The sequence below is a fragment of the Urtica dioica genome, chromosome 6 (assembly GCF_054948205.1).
Source record: "Urtica dioica subsp. dioica isolate 48M chromosome 6, U.dioica_male_clone48M_v1_H2, whole genome shotgun sequence".
In the NCBI taxonomy this organism is placed as follows: domain Eukaryota; kingdom Viridiplantae; phylum Streptophyta; class Magnoliopsida; order Rosales; family Urticaceae; genus Urtica; species Urtica dioica.
This window is the reverse complement of record NC_142761.1, coordinates 8,386,790-8,404,552: the sequence shown is the minus strand read 5'-3', so window position 1 is coordinate 8,404,552 and position 17,763 is coordinate 8,386,790. Positions and strand designations below refer to the sequence as shown.

At 42.9% G+C, this 17,763-nt stretch overlaps 1 protein-coding gene across 1 annotated transcript in view; it reads right to left on the bottom strand.

Annotated features, from left to right (window-relative positions):
- LOC149393270 (uncharacterized) overlaps positions 1–15,827 on the bottom strand; it is a 29,938-nt gene extending 14,111 nt beyond the window's left edge. Inside the window, exons 1-2 of the mRNA XM_089617959.1 lie at positions 15,592–15,827; positions 14,924–15,209 (exon numbers count right to left, since the gene is read on the bottom strand). Of these exons, the coding sequence (XP_089474085.1) occupies positions 14,924–15,209; positions 15,592–15,827 (522 nt within the window). The remainder of the gene's footprint in view (positions 1–14,923; positions 15,210–15,591) is intronic.
- Between the last annotated feature and the right edge of the window lie 1,936 nt (positions 15,828–17,763).

Sequence of the window (17,763 nt, the reverse complement as noted above, 5' to 3'; positions counted from 1 at the left end):
TGCACATGCATTCCTTTGACCATAGCTCTGATACCATTTGTTGGAATCGATCTAGGGTTTAAGAAAAAGTTTAACGCTTCGTTAAGCGGCGGAATTTTAAAAATTTTCTTTTTAAGTAAAACTAGTTTTTACTAACCTAGACAAGAGCATATGCATGTAAATAAAAACTAATATGAGCTATGGAAGTTACTAACCTTTCTTGAAGCTTGAACCTTGTAGAAGCTTTTGGAAAGTCACAACGCTCGTCTCCCCTCGCAGCACGTCTCTCTTTCTTTCCTCGGCAACTCGAGCAACCACGAAAGTTTCTATCACTAAATCACTCGAAAAGAAGGAATCAGTGAGTGGGCACTTTTAAACACTACGACTTAAGAACGAGTCTCGAAGTCGCAGAGCTAAACACTAGGTCGAGTGAGGACCTAGGTGCCAAGACAAGAAAAATCGAAAATATAAACTAGAGAGAGAGAGAGGAAGGGGCGGCCAAGTCTAGAGAGAGAAGCTCTCAATCTCTAAAACTTTGCATGAATGAAAAGTGTGGAATGAGGCTCCTATTTATAGGAGAGGTCTCACCTTCAATAAGGTAGTTTCCTCTTCTATAGAATATCACATATTCATGAGCCAATTTCCCTTTTCCTTCAAAGAGGTGCACGTCCAAGACAAAACAAGTAAGTCCTTGGATTTGTTTCCTCTTTTGTTTGCTTCTCTCTTGACCACATTTGGGCGCCCACCATGTTTCCTCTTAGGGGAAATTTGTTTCCTCTTTTTCTTTTGGCAAGTATCTTGATACATTTATGCACAAAATATTCTCTCTTCCTATGGGTATTATGGGCGCCTATCACCTTCTAGAAGGGGCTTCTAGAAGCTTTTCCATTTTGTTCATGACAACATGAAAAAGGCCCATTAAGAATTTTCAATAAAATTCTTATGAAATGAAATTAATCCACAAGGCCCAATTAATCATATTATGGCCGAGTGACATTAAGTCATCAAATGAACTTGTCAAAAAATTTATTGACATTCATTTCATCCTTTGTCTCAAAAGACAAAAATACCCTTTTGACTATTTTCGTTCTTGTTTTGACTTAGCTTCCAGTTTAACTATTCCTATCGATGTGATTCGTGACAGTGACCTCATGGACCCAAATGAACAAAGCTTTAGCTAAACACTTGGACTCAAAAGTTCACAAACCTTTTCCAAGTTTAGCTTAATGCCAGCTGACTCCACTAAAGAGCTGACACTGAAAATCTCTCGGTTCAAATGAATTTGTTTTCTACTCAAGAATTCGACCTAATTATAATGAGCGGATCCACTGAATATTATCTATGCTACCCTTCATGAATGTCATCAGCTAGTCGGGATTTACTAAATTACCATTTTACCCTTCTAGCTGTTATTTCCTCAACTCCTTTGTCGCTTGTGAATAAGTTAGAAACAATGTATTGACGAGGAGCTAACAAGTCACATTGTTTCATCCAAAAGAGTCAGGACTCAATTTGGACACTGGCCAGTTCATTTATTCACACTCCAAGGAACAAAGCATGAGGTGACATACATTGCATTTCAGCAATCTTGTACATGAATTCCATATCTATGAGAACTTCACAAAGTTACTCATGACAGACTCACAACTTAGTACTTCACCAATAGGCCTTGTTCGGAATCACATAGTGAGTCCAAACTTTGACTTTCTCAAATGAGAATACTAAGGTGTGAAATGGCATGTCTCATTTCAGGATTAAGGTAAGCATGATGCAATGCATACATAGTGACTTCGAGACATAAGAGGTTAAATGGTTTGTTCTTATATTGTCTCTAGAAGTGCACTGGTCAATTCAGTACCTTCGGAAGATACCTAGAAGAACTATAGAGTCCCCAACTCTCAATGCCTCATAACCAGACATCATAGATTCTTCTAACAATCGTACTGAGGTCAATAGTCCTTTGACCCTAAGATTGTGAATATATCGTTTTAAGCAAACTACGAAGAGTTTGTTCATGCAAATCTACATTTGTCTCTTCGTAAGTTGTTAAGTTTGTTTATGGACTAAAAGACTAAGGTTTTATCATAAAGCTTCAAACAAAGAAAGAATGAATGAACGTTTCAACTTTATTATTAAATGAATAAGCAATTACAAGCAAGAGTCTTCGTAAGACTATATGACATCAAATGTACATAAATAGACACTACTACTCTTCTTGTGGGCACCATTGACAACAAAAACAGCATTGGGTGCGACTTTTTTCGCACCTGAATGTCAATTTTCGCACCCAATGATACCTTTAGGTGCGACTTTTTCGCACCCGAAAGTTCGCACCTAAAGGTCATGGATGCGAAAAGTCGCACCCGATGGTCATGACTTTTAGGTGCGGTTTTCCGCACCCATATTCGCACCCATAAGTCAGAAAAGATGTGCGAAAAAGTCCGCGGGAAGGCCATTGGGTGCGACTATTCGCACCGAAAGGCATACCCGCCAAACCGTTGGGTACGACTAGTCGCACGCGTTGGCCTACCCGCCAAATTTTTGGGTGCGACTAGTCGCACCCGTTGGCCTACCCGCCAAATTTATGGGTGCGACTAGTCGCACCCGATAGTTTTTTTTAACTTTTTATTTATTTATTATGCTTATGAATTTTATAATTGTAATAAAATAATATGTACTAAATAGTTTATTAATTAGAAAATTCATTAATTAATATTCATAATAATAATAAAAACTAACCATTTGTTGTTCGATTACAATAATTATTATAATGTACGACAAATAATTAAAAAAAATGTTCATTCTTTTCCCTTTCCTTTTCCTCGGTTTGTAAACCACTCCTTGAACATTTTACTCCCTCTTCCGCCAAATCTTCCTCCAGAACTGTTGCTACCTCCTCGTCCACTGCCGCTCGTACGCTCACTGCCGCTCGTACGCTCTCGCTAGAAATCTACTGAAGCTGGCGGCGTCGTCTGAGCATCTGCCATTGAAACTGATGGCGGCGTTGTCTGATGCATAGGGTGCATCTGAGGCGACGGGTGCATTTGAGGCGACGGCGTTGTCTGAGGTATCTGTGGCATCGTGTCGGGCGACATCTGAGGCATCTGTGGCATCGTGGACGACATCTGAGGCAAGGGCGAAAACTGCTGCGTGAACGCGAACAGTTGCCGCTGCATCTCCTCAATCTGCTGTTGGTTGGCTCGCCTCATCTCATCCATAGCGAGTTGTTGTGCCGCCACCTGAGCTTGGAGCTCGCCAACCACTGGATCTGGAACGCGGCGCCGCGACGAGCCTGAGCCTGAGCCTGACGACGAGCTTTCGTCCTGAGCCTGAGCAATAGCCCAAGATGATCTCGGGACCGTTGGACCTATTCCAACGTACCAATCTTGACGGTTCCCGAGAATTTCTAGCATTGCGTGCTCCTCTGCGTCGTCCTGGTTAAAGACTACGCCTTGCTCTTCTGCTTGTCGCTGAAGATCCGCCAGTAGAGTAACTATCCGTGCCTTTACACATAAAAAAAATTATTAAAAATTAATTATTATGTAAGTAACGTAATCTTAATTATCACATATGACTTACATGTGCTCGTCTCGCCCAATCTGTCGTCCATTCACCTTTTCTATTATGGTGTTTTTGCTCCCACGTCGTTAACGCGGAGCCCAAAGTCCCATCATCCTTACTCTGCAATTGTTATGAAAATATAAGTATTGAATTTATTTCAAATTAAGTATTTCAAAATTAGAATAACTTACGTTCAAATGACGATGAGCCAAGAAAGAAAGAGATCCTTGAGTCGACCTCGTCTTCTTCTTCTTCGAATTCTCCTTGTTGCGATTAGACTTTTTCTGCATATAATTAATTTTGTCATTATTCAATCTGATAAAGATATTGTGATTTATTACAATCATACATTACGTACCTTCCAATCGTCAGTTGCGAACTCATCTACCACCTCCTCCCAATCCTCTTTCTTATATCCCGGTGGTGTTTCCGCCTTAGCGTTTTCTGTGCTCCCACAAAACTCCAACCTGAACTTCTCTGATAGCTTGGACTTCTGGTTGCGTCGCCTGATCTTGGCATTCCGAATGATAGTCTGATTAATCGTATTCTGATAGCAATCCGCAGGCAGATCCTCGCCGGTGTCAGGATCTGTGTACACAAATATGAACTCGGAATGAAGTGCGCTCAAAATAGCAGCCAACATCTAGGGCGTCACTTCACTCCAATCACGAGTCGTAGGCGGGATATGTGCTTTCACCAAAGCACTGAGGCGGTTGTTAAATAGTCCAACCTTTTTATTTTCTTTTCTTATCTCTTGATAGAATGTTTGGTTTATTGGGTCCCACTTGACCACCTTCGCACCCGGTACACCCTGTGTTGCTCGCGCCGACGTCGAGCCAGTTGTTGGTCCCCTTGATTTCTTAGGACCTTGGGAATCAGGTTCCTGTGGCGGACCTTGAGAATCCGGTCTCTGTGGCGAATCTCCACCAGAACCTGAAGCGGTCGACATCCTATAAAATGAAAACAACATTTGTAAATTGACATCGTATAAAATAAAACAACATTTGTGAACATACATCACAAAACAAAAGGAAACAACATCATACAAAAACGTGGGTGACACCACAGATATATTTTATTATAAAACCTCACATATGGCGGAGGAAAACCGTGGTTACATAGATAGTTCTCATTCATCGTCATCACTACCTATATCAACATCAACATCAACATCAACATCAACATCTTCTCCCTCAAAAACGATGCATTCCTCATGATCATCATCGTCTTCCTCACCATCGTCAATGATATTTACTAGCTCAGCATCTTCGATTTCATGTCGATGATTCAGACGATCGATGTTTGACAATTCTATTGTCAACGGAATCGAGGCTGAGGTGGGGGGGTCGACTTCAGGAACGTCCCAAATCCCTCGATGATTGCATTCCTGAACGATTTCCTAGTTACCACCTAAAACAAGATCTTTGATGTAAAAGACTTGTTTCGCCTGAATTGCGAGTATGTACGGCTCCTCTGTAAACCACTGTTTCGCGGTAAAAGCACTCGTTTCCCAACTAGTCTTATCGTTGTGAACTAGTCGCCGAGAATCGTGCTTGTCACCGTACCATATACATTTGAATAATACAACACGACAGTCGTACCTATAATTCAGCACCAAGACGTCTTCCATCCGACCGTAGTAAGTGAAATCATCCACAGGCACACATACACCGCTATTTTGAGTGACTTGTTGATTATCGCGACGATGAGTAATGAACTTCACGCCGTTAACAAAGCAGCATGGATATTGATAAGCGACTTGAAGGGAACCGATAGAAAGCGAGTAGATCTCGTCAGACACGTCAGAGCCACTAGCTTTCATTTCAAAAATCTGGTTATTACGAAACAAAGTATTGGTTAGCACTTGTGTGTTTATAAAAAAACGGGTTATTGTGTTATTACCTTGTTCGCAAACCAATCTTTGAATCCCTTTCTATGCTCCGCTTCAATATCGCGAACTCCAGATTCGTTCAGGAAATCCAAATTCTCGCTGTTGCATGTTTAAAACATTGCTTAAACAAAATACAACAATGAAATAAGTTAGAGAAGCAAGTGGATCGATTACTTACACCAAATACGGATCCACTTTAGGACAGTTGGTATAGATGTACCATTCCGCTTTTTCTCTTTGCTCATCGTCTAATACTATCGCATTCATCATCCCATAAGGCACACACATCTCGGATCGAAAAACGGAGAGCTCTCGTACTTGAACTTCTTCAACTACTTTCTTATCTTCAATATACCTTGCAATGAACGTTAGAGCTTCTTCTACATCATAAGCTTTTGAAATAGAGCCTTCTGGTCTAGCTCTATTTTTGACAAAATGTTTTAACATCCCAAGGTATCTCTCAAAAGGGTACATCCGCCGCATATGCACCGGGCTGCCGTGCAACGCTTCCTCTGGTAGATGCATCGCCGCGTGAACCATGATCGTGAAAAAAGCAGGTGGAAATATCATCTCAAGCTTACATAAGATCTCGACGATAGACTCTTGCGCTCTTTCAAGATCTTCGGCTCTTAATGTTCTCGAACTTATCAACTTGAAAAAGTTGCAAAGCTTAGTGATCGTATCATGTATTGGTTGTGGCACAAAAAGGACGAATACCAACAGCCAACAATCTTTGCAAGATCACGTGGCAATCATGCGACTTCAAACCTGTGAGCTTCCCATCAGTTGTCGTATTTTTTTTAAAATTCCCAGCGAGACCATCGGGAAATTTGACAGATTTTAAGTACTCTGTAAATCGCTGTCTTTGCTCAAGGGTCAAAACGTACGACGCTCGCGGTTTGTAATACCCACCCTCATTTGGTTCCAAGTGCAAAGCGGTCTTGATGCCAAAGTCCATCAAGTCAAGCCTCGCCTTCTCGGTGTCATAGTTCTTCTTTTCCAAGCTGAGCATCGTCCCGAGAAGATTCTCACACACGTTCTTCTCTACGTGCATCACGTCCATGTTGTGTTTCAACTGTGACTCAGACCAGTACGGCAACTCGTAAAAGATGCTTTTCTTGGTCCAATTCAGTTCGCACTCAGCTCGCTTTCGTTTTTTGCCTACAGAGGCAGCGTGTTTGCCAGTAGTCGTGCAAGAAACACCAGCCAACTGAGCGAGTATGTGTTGCGAAGTCAACTTCTCGGGTTTATTTCGTTTCTCGTGCTTATCTTTGTAGTGATCGTTGCTTTTCCTCAATCGGTGACGCCTATTTAAGAACCGACGATGGTCGTAGTAGACGATCCTGTTTCCGACTTTTAGGGACGGCGTGTCAAAGTTGCACGTAGGGCAAGCGAGATACCCCTGGCCGCTCCATCCCGATAAATACGATCTAGCCGGAAAATCGTTTATCGTCCAAAGTAACGCGGCACGCAACCGAAACACTTCATCTCTGGCTCCATCACGAACGCGGACTCCATTCTCCCACAGTTCTTTCAGCTCTTCAACCACAGGCTGCAAAAAAACGTCCATATCTTTTCCTGGTGAATGGGGCCCCGGGATCAGAAGCGTGAGCATCAGGTACTCTTTCTTCATGCACAACCAAGGCGGCAAGTTGTACGCCGTAAATACTACAGGCCACATGCTGTATGATAGGTTCATATCCCCAAACGGGTTGAATCCATCTGCAGCTAGCCCAAGCCGCACGTTCCGAGGCTCTGCAGCAAAACCTGGGTATCTCTCGTCCAAATTCTTCCACGCTGTACCATCAGCAGGATGTCGTAGAACGCCAGCTTCCCTGACGCGATCTCTTTCGTGCCACTGCATATGAAGCGCCGTGTGTCGAGATGCGTACAGTCGCTTCAATCGATCTTTCAAGGGAAAATATCGCAATATCTTCTGCGGTATCTTCTTACCAGTTGGCTTCCATCTACTCTCGTTACATATCGGGCACACGTCGATGTTCGCGAGATGTTTTCGGAATAGGACACAGTCATTAATGCACGCGTCGATCATCTCGTATCCCATGCCAAATCGCTTCAGCTTTGCTTTTGCCTCGTAGTGCTTCTCCGGTATTCGATTACCGGCTGGATGAGACTTCCTCAAAACCTGCAGCAGTTCTGTGAACGACTTGTTCGTCCAATGGTTCGTGACTTTAAGGTGCATCAACTGAACCAAGAATGACAACGACAAAAACTCCTTGCATCCAGGGTACAATTCCGCTTCCCACTCAGCGAACAAGTCTTCCACTTGCTCATCCGCACGCACATCGCTCGGAGCCGGCTCCGTAACACCATCGAAATCCTCGTGATCTCGTATATCCTCCACAGCAGCATGTATTCCTCCTACTCCTCTCTGCGCTGTTTCTCCGATGGGGACTTCTTCAAGATGACCGACGGAACGCACGACCTCGCCATGATGATACCATTCTGTGTAGCCCGGGGTAAACCCTTTGTTTAGCAGATGATGCCTTACAACTCCAATGTCGTGCCATCTCACGTTGTTGCAAGGCTTGCATGGACATCGATATTCGTAATTATCGTTCGGAAATCTTCTTGCAGCGCGGATAAATTCATTAACTCCGATTTTATACTGCAAGGACAACCGATTGTTCTCGGTGATCCAATCTCTACTTGGATTGGACATTGATTTCGCTAAACGAAAGAGAAAAAGAACAATTATTAAGAGTTGTTGCTAAATGACGAAGACGAATGAAGTCGATTACTTATGTTGGCGCTGATGCCGAATAGTGCGGCTTAAGAGTTATTGCTAAGGGACGAAGAACTATAAATGTGAAATTATGAATTTTATGTTATTTGAAGTCGAATTGAAAAAATTAGGGTTTTGAGAATAATTGGTTGGAAACTCTACCGAAATTTCGGCAGAATTTCCCCTATAATTCTAACAAACCAAAAACCTGCAAACTCATTTAAAAATCATATACAAATCATCCAAAACTATCTTAATAATCAACTAAACCCTAAATCGAACCTCCGTGGCTCGATTACAACAAAAATTCAATAATATCAACTCATTTATCAAAAATATGTAAACTAAAACTAAATTATACAATAACTCAACTAAATTCAATTTCATGATTAACAATTGAACAAATAACTTAAATTATATGATATTAACTTAAAAAATTACTAAGTAAATTAATTTCAATTACATAAAACATTTTACCAATTTTACTAATTATATCAAATTAATTTCAATTACATGATTAACAATGTTAATAATTATATCAAATTAATTTCAATTACATTAACAATTTTACTAATTATATCAAATTAATTTCAATTACATAATTAACAATTTTTATAATTCTATCAAATTAATTTCAATTACATAATTAACAATTTTATCAAACTAACTACATTATTAATACATATATACATATAAAAAACTATTTAATTACCTAACTAATTAACAATTAGACTAATTATACTAATTACAATTAATCTAAAGTAATTAAAAACACAATTAAAAGGACTACGAGAGGCTAACCTGTAGGCGGGACTTGAGCACGGCGAGGCTGCGAGAGGCACGACGGTGCTGCGACGGGGAGTTGAAGCGCGCGGGTCTCGAGCAGCTTGGCGGGACAGCGGCTGTATGAAGCGCTCACTCAGGTGCTGGGACAGCAGCTTGACGGGGAATTAAAAAAAATAAAAAATACACACACTCAGACTTAAACACACATACACACACTGTATGAAGTACGCGGGTCTAGACGAAGAAAATAAGAACGAAAATCTGAGACTAACCGGCTTGATTACGAGGTAGAGGCTCTCAATTCGAGGGAAGCGGAGCCGCCTGAGACTGAGACTTCTTGGCTGCAGCTAGAGAGACTCACGGACACACACTCAAGTGCAGAGGCTTCGAGGGGTCGCGCGAGGAAGAGGCCGGTTCAGATCGAGTCTGGCTCGAGGGGTCTCCGGGGCTGGTCGTCGGAGGACTGGTCCGAGGCTGAGAGAGAGAGGGTAGTGGTGGCGGTCAGAGGCTGAGAGAGAGAGCGTAGTGGTGGCGGTCGGAGGCTGAGAGAGAGAGCGTAGTGGTGGCGGTCGGAGGCTGAGAGAGAGTGGTAGTGGTGACGGTCGGAATGGTGGCGGCGACGGGGGTCGGAGAAATTTCAGAAGAGTTTCGGAGAGAGAGAATAAGGGTTTTGGTGTTTGGCTCGGGTAGAATGAAAACCGAGCAGCTTTTTATATAGAAATTTGAATTTGGGTGCGACTTTGTCGCACCCAATGACACCTTTGGGTGCGACAAAGTCGCACCCAATGACTTGTGTCAGTGATTTCGGGTGCGACAAAGTCGCACCCAATGACATTTGTAAAAAAAAGGGGGAAGTTTGGCCGCGGAAAAATTTAGGTCATTTAGGTGCGACTAAGTCGCACCTAATACTTTGGAGAAAGTATTGGGTGCGACTTAGTCGCACCCAAAAGTATTAACACACTTTTGGGTGCGACAAGTCGCACCGAAATTCAAAAAAATTCGCGAAAATTTTCCAGCGCTTAATTGATTTTTGGGTCCGACTATTCGCACCTGAAAGTCTTTTTGGTGCGACTTTTAGGTGTGAAAAGTCGCACCCAAAAGTCATCCGCACCGGAAAACTGTATTTGTAGTAGTGTTGGGCCCATTTTAGTTGTCATCTTTCTAGAATACTCTTGATGTGTCTTGAGTCTTTAGGTGTAAGAAATTCTAGAATAATTTTGTATTTTCCTAAAGTGTCATTAATTAGGAGAATTCTCTAGAAAATGTTGTATCTAGAGATTTCCATAGACTAGTATAAATAAGGATGTAATCCTACACTTTTGATCAAGCCAAAATAAAAAGTTCTCCTTTCTACAAAGAAATTCTCTCTCTCTCTCTCTCTAGTTTTTACCCAAGCCTCCAAATTTCTAAACCTCTTCCCTAAACACCCAAAATATATAAACACTTTCTCCACCTACCCAAAACTTCCTTCCAACAAAGTGGTATCAGAGCAACAAGATCCTCCTAAAGATGGCGAATAGCGGTGTTCCCTTCCAAGTCCCTATGCTCACGAAGAGCAACTATGATAACTGGAGTCTTAGAATGGTGGCTCTCCTTGGTGCACACGACGTGTGGGAGATAGTCGAGAAAGGCCACGCTGACCCGGAGAACGAAGATAGTCTATCTCAAACTCAAAAGGATAGTTTGAGAGACTCAAGGAAGAGAGACAAGAAGGCTCTCTGTCTAATCTACCAAGGTTTAGATGAAGACACGTTTGAGAAGATCTCGGGAGCAAAGTCGGCCAAAGAAGCTTGGGAGAAGCTTCGAACATCTTACAAGGGAGCGGATCAAGTCAAGAAGGTATGCCTTCAAACTTTAAGAGGAGAGTTTGAAGCCTTGCACATGAGAGAAGGTGAACTCGTCTCCGATTATTTCTCGAGAGTCTTGACGGTTACCAATAACCTCTAAAGAAACGGCGAGAAGATAGATGACGTGAGAATCATGGAGAAGGTTCTTCGATCTATGGATTCGAAGTTCGAGCATATCGTCACTGTCATCGAAGAGACGAAGGACTTGGAGGCCATGACAATGAAGCAACTCATCGGGTCGCTTCAAGCTTATGAAGAAAAGAAAAAGAAGAAGGAAGATATCGTGGAGCAAGCACTCAAGACACGAGTTGATTCGACAAATGATGATCGCGGTGGAAGCCAACAAAGAAGAGGTGGCGGTCAAGGACGAGGACGTGGACGAGGTTGGAGGCCCAACGATGACAACAACAACCAAAGAGGAGAAAGCTCATCCAGAGGTCGCGGGAGAGGAGCCATAAAACCAAGGTATGACAAGTCACGGATCAAATGCTACAACTGCGAGAAGTTTGGGCATTATGCTTCCGAATGTAGAGCTCCGCGCAACAACAGAGTTGAAGAGAAGGCCAACTACGTTGAAGAAAGAACTCAAGAAGACGCGACGTTACTGTTGGCTCACAAGGACAATGAAAGGGGTGGAGATACACAATGGTATCTCGATAGTGGCGCGAGCAACTACATGTGCGGGCGAAAAAGCATGTTCGTAGAGCTTGACGAATCGGTGGAGGGGAAGGTTGCTTTCGGAGATGAATCAAAGGTGGCGGTGAAAGGTAAAAGGAAACATTTTCATTCGATTGAAGAATGGCGATCATCAATTCATTTCCAATGTCTACTACGTGCCAAACATGAAAAGCAACTTCTTGAGCCTAGGACAACTCTTAGAGAAAGGTTATGATATTCGATTGAAAGATAGTAACCTTTCTATAAGAGACAATGCGAACAAATTCATCGCTAAGGCGCCGATGACAAGAAATAATGATGTTCATCCTCAACATTCAAAATGACGTCGCACAATGTCTCAAGATGTGCTACAAGGAGGAGTCGTGGCTTTGGCATCTTCGATTTGGGCATCTCAACTTTGGAGGATTGGAGCTGCTCTCCAAGAAGGAAATGGTCAAAGGATTGCCCTCCATCAACCACCCAAATCAAGTCTGTGAAGGATGTCTACTCGGAAAGCAATTCAAAATGAGCTTTCCAAAGGAGTCAAGCTCAAGAGCTCAAAAGCCGTTGGAACTCATACACACAGATGTGTGCAGTCCGATCAAGCCAAGATCACTTGGTAAGAGTAACTACTTCCTTCTCTTTATTGATGATTATTCAAGAAAAACATGGGTATACTTCTTGAAGGAGAAATCCGAAGTGTTTGAGAACTTCAAAAAATTCAAAGCCCATGTTGAGAAGGAAAGTGGCCTTGTGATCAAAGCCATGAGATCCGACCGAGGAGGAGAGTTCACTTCAAACGAGTTCCAGAAGTATTGCGAAGACAATGGTATTCGGCGACAGCTAACGGTGCCAAGAACCCCCCAACAAAACGGAGTGGCGGAGAGGAAGAATAGAACAATCCTTGAGATGGCGAGGAGCATGCTCAAGAGCAAGAGACTACCAAAGGAGTTATGGGCAGAAGCAGTAGCATGCGCGGTTTATCTATCAAATCGATCCCCGACGAGAAGCGTTCTGGGTAAAACACCACAAGAAGCATGGAGTGGAAGGAAGCCCGAAATTTCTCATCTCAGAGTCTTTGGAAGTATAGCTCACGCTCATGTACCAGACGAGAATCGAAGCAAGCTAGATGACAAGAGCGAAAAGTACATCTTCATCGGCTACGACACCAACTCCAAAGGCTACAAGCTCTACAATCCAGATACGAGGAAGACAATCATCAGCCGAAATGTCATCTTCGATGAAGAAGGAGAATGGGATTGGAGATCGAGCAATGAAAATTTTAACTTCTTTCCACAATTTGAAGAAGATGATGTGGAACAGCCAGAGCAACCAAGAGAAGACGCGGCTACCCCACCGACTTCACCAACTCCGAGTTCTCAAGAAGGCGAAAGTTCAAGTGAAAGGACTCCCCACTTTAGAAGCTTACAAGAGTTATATGAGGTAACAGAAAATCAAGACAACCTTACGCTCTTTTGTCTATTTGCGGACTGCGAGCCTATGAACTTTCAAGAAGCTTTGGAAAAGAAGACTTGGAGAAACGCCATGGATGAAGAGATCAAGGCAATAAAGAAGAATGATACCTGGGAGTTAGCTTCACTTCCAAATGGGCATAAGGTGATCAGTGTGAAATGGGTCTACAAGGCAAAGAAGAATTCCAAAGGAGAAGTTGAAAGATACAAGGCGAGATTGGTGGCGAAAGGATACAGCCAAAGAGCCGACATCGACTATGACGAGGTATTTGCTCCTGTTGCTCGATTAGAGACTGTTAGACTAATCATATCTCTAGCAGCTCAAAACAAATGGAGGATACATCAGATGGATGTCAAATCGGCATTCTTAAATGGAGTTCTTGATGAAGAAGTCTACATCGAGCAACCACAAGGCTATGAAGTTAAAGGAGAAGAAGACAATGTCTTGAGGCTGAAGAAGGCGCTCTATGGGCTGAAGCAAGCCCCAAGAGCTTGGAATGCTCGAATCGATAAGTATTTCAAAGGAAGAGGCTTCATCAAGTGTCCATACGAGCATGCACTTTATATCAAAATTCAAAACGATGATATATTGATTGTATGCTTGTATGTAGACGACTTGATCTTCAAAGGGAACAATCCAAGCATGTTCCATGAATTCAAGAAAGAGATGACGAAGGAGTTTGAGATGACTGACATTGGATTCATGTCTTACTACCTCGGCATTGAAGTAAAACAAGAAGACCACAGAATCCTAATCAATCAAGAAGGCTATGCCAAAGAGGTGCTCAAGAAGTTCAAGATGGATGACTCAAACCCATTCATCACGCCAATGGAATGTGGAATCAAGTTGTCAAACCACGAGGAAGGAGAAAAAGTGGATCCAACACTCTTCAAGAGTTTGGTTGGAAGCCTGCGATACTTGACGTGTACGAGGCCTGACATCTTGTATGCAGTCGGAGTTGTCAGTCGACACATGGAGCATCCAACTACCACTCATTTGAAGGCGGCAAAGAGGATTCTTCGCTATATCAAAGGTACGACAAACTTTGGCTTGTACTACACTGTTTCTAATGATTACAAGCTTCTTGGATATAGCGATAGCGACTGGGGTGGAGACATAGACGATCGAAAAAGCACAAGTGGCTTTGTGTTCTACATTGGAGACACAGCCTTCACGTGGATGTCGAAGAAACAACCGATTGTCACTCTTTCTACTTGCGAGGCGGAGTACGTAGCTGCCACTTCATGTGTCTGCCATGCAATCTGGTTACGAAATCTATTAAAGGAGTTGAGTGTACCGCAAGAGGAGGCAACCAAGATCTTCGTGGACAACAAGTCAGCAATAGCCTTGGCGAAGAACCCAGTCTTCCATGATCGGAGTAAGCACATTGACACACGTTATCACTACATTAGAGAGTGTGTTACCCAAAAGGAGGTGCAATTGGAGCACGTGAAGACCCATGACCAAGTAGCCGATATCTTCACCAAGCCCCTCAAGCGCGAAGACTTTGTCAAGTTAAGAACTTTACTTGGAGTAGCAAAATTAAGTTTAAGAGGGGGTGTTGAATAATTAAACTTAATTTTGGGTTATAGTATTTGGGCCTAATTATTTTCTAATTGTAGTTTGGACTTTTAGTATTTTGGGCCCATTTTAGTTGTCATCTTTCTAGAATACTCTTGATGTGTCTAGAGTCTTTAGGTGTAAGAAATTCTAGAATAATCTTGTATTTTCCTAAAGTGTCATTAATTAGGAGAATTCTCTAGAAAATGTTGTATCTAGAGATTTCCATAGACTAGTATAAATAGGGATGTAATCCTACACTTTTGATCAAGCCAAAATAAAAAGTTCTCCTTTCTACAAAGAAATTCTCTCTCTCTCTCTCTAGTTTTTACCCAAGCCTCCAAATTTCTAAACCTCTTTCCTAAACACCCAAAATATATAAACACTTTCTCCACCTACCCAAAACTTCCTTCCAACAGGCACGGTGTGAGGCTTCCCGATCTTGTTCCCCCAGAGACCACGCCTCACCGGAATCACCGAAAGCTTCGCCAAGATAATAGCGCCGTGAATCGCCGTCGTGACTTCCTTGCTGCACTTGACGCCAAGTCCGACGTGGCCGTTTCCGTCTCCGACGACGACGAAGGCCTTGAACCTGGTCCTCTGACCAGCGCGAGTCTGTTTCTGGACCGGCATGATCTTCATGACCTCGTCTTTCAGACTCGGTCCGACGAGAGTGTCGATGATCTGATGTTCTTGTTGGATATGGTCTCTGAGTCAATACATCAAAGTCATAGACACACACATAGTTTCTACAACAATAAAGAAAAATAGGAGAAGTAATTTGATTTGCAAGGAAAATATAATTCTGGCGATATTTTCTATTCTATTCTGGATTACCATTACAAAGTAGAGTACCTTACATATATATAGAAAAGAAATTAAGTACGTTACCCACTAACCCACTATGTATACCTTACCACTAATCTAGGAGATAAATTAGGATATATTAAAGACTCACTAACACACTAACACATCCACTATTTCAGCACACAACAACAATTACGTGGCTTTAATTAACAAAACAAACATAAAGAACACTCATAAAATAAAGATAAAAAAAGGCCCTTGACCAAGTTAAGGTTATATCTAACAGTTCTTTGACGGCGAGCGAGTGGAGGTAGATCTGCTCCAGGGAAGAGATCTTTCCTTCTTTCACGAGACGGCCGACTTTGGTCACCGGAACCCATTTTTCTTCCTCCTCACGCCTGGGGCCTCGGCCTCCCCGGCGACCACGTCCACGGTCTCCACGGTCGCCACGGCCTCCTCTCCCACCGCGGTCCCCTCGGTCGCCGCCGAAACCGCCTCTTTCACCGCCTCTTTCCGCCATTGTTTTGTGTGGAAGCTCGAGAGTAGTTTTTTGGGCTGAGAGTATGGGGAAGTGAGATGTCAAATATGAAAGTGGAATTTGTTGTTGAAGTCAAATGAGTCTAAATTGTATTGTCTCTTTTTTTTCATACTTATCACATATACAATGTCTTAATTACTCTGCTTTTTTTTTTATATCCAACAAGAATTCATAATCACACTCAAACCCTAATATCTCATCAAATTCTCTTCCAAACCCTAATCTCTCTAGCTCAAGCTCCGATCACCGCGCTGATCGCCGCTCCGACGAGGCTACCATCGCCGTAACCTTCACCGGAGCTCTCCGCCGGAATCACAGAACCAACCTTCTTGCGGCCTTGAAGCCACCGTGCTCCGATATCCCCTGGTGTTCGTCTTCGCCGGCAGAGATTCGGACTGGGCTCGACAGAGAACCAGTCCACAGAGTACATAGTTTCGACCATGACGAAGCCGACGAACTCACCATCGCCGCCTTCGCCGGATTTCGAGATCGCGGAGATTCTCCGGGTCCGGTGGCGGTGCTCGCCGGAGCAGGCAAGGGATCGGACGCCGCCGGCGCCGGGGACGGCGAGGAAGCCGTGGTGGTGGGAGTTTGTTCCGACGGAGAAGAAGAGGACGAAGGAGTTGAAGTCGGCGCCGGGGAAGCGAAGGCAGCAGAGGCGGTTTCTGACGGGGATTTTGGCGGGGTCGAGGTCAGAGGGGGGCATAAGCGATGGCGACGAGAGGACGGTGGATTTGGTGGCCAGAACGGGGCTGAAAACGACCGGAGCTGAGCCGCTCGGGAAATCGCCGGCGTATTCGGACCTATCTCTCTTCTTTTCGATCGTCGGAATCCTAACACAACAACACTCAATTGGAAAACAATCCCTAAGCTTGGGGTGAAAAAAATATCAATGAATGAATTTTCAAGGTTTGACAATAAGATGATCAATAGATAAATAAATTGGCTACGCGGCGTAAACCTTCGTCGAGAACGGAATGGCCGACGGAAGACTCTGTACCATCTCCAAAGAGGTATGAATTGAAGTCGTGTTTTTGGCTTTGACATTTCGTCGAACAGGTAATACGCGTCGAACAGATAATACACATTGAAGAAGTTGGTGTGTGTTTTACGGCGGTGAAACGAGGAGGCAAGGCGGCGGCGTCTTTCAAGGCGGCCGCGGCGGAGAACGGTGCCGATAAGTTGTCCAACGGAGTCGAGGCGCTTCAGATTATCGATTTCTTCTTCTAGTCTACTTTTGTTTTGTAAATATTTAACTGTAATTCTACTTTCTTCTTCTAGTCTACTTTTGTTTTGTAAATATTTAACTGTTGTTTTACTTTCTTCTTCTAGTATACTTTTGTTTTGTAAATATTTAACTCTGATTCTACTTTAAGGGTATTTTGGTCTAATAATAAATAAGAGTAACTTACATGCAACACGTTTTTTTGGTGGTGACATAGATGCAATTTTGTTCATAAGAAGTGACTTTGGTGCAAATCTCTCAATATGAAACCCTAGTTACAATTTACAGTGAAAGCATTAGGTTTCTTAAATGGGCTTCGGTCAATTGGGCTTATGAGCACTAATTTGTGCAATTCGCCAAGGGAAATTTCTCGTAATAGGAGTAGAAAAACTGGTCTTGATTTTTTTGGACTTTAGCTTAGTGTTTCTACAACGCTTATGACTAAGTGTTGTAGAAGCTTGATGTTTATATAACACGTATAATAAGTGTTGTAAAATTTCACCATCTTTCAAATCTCCCACAACTGTTAGACTATCCGTTGTAGAATTCTTGTTGCGGCGAGAACGTTCTACTACAAGATAATTTAAGCGTTGTGGGATTAGTGACATTTAACGAACCTCGCCACGGCGAGAATTCTACTTCGTCACGGTAACAATATCCGTTGTAAGACATTCTCGCCGCGGCGAGAATACG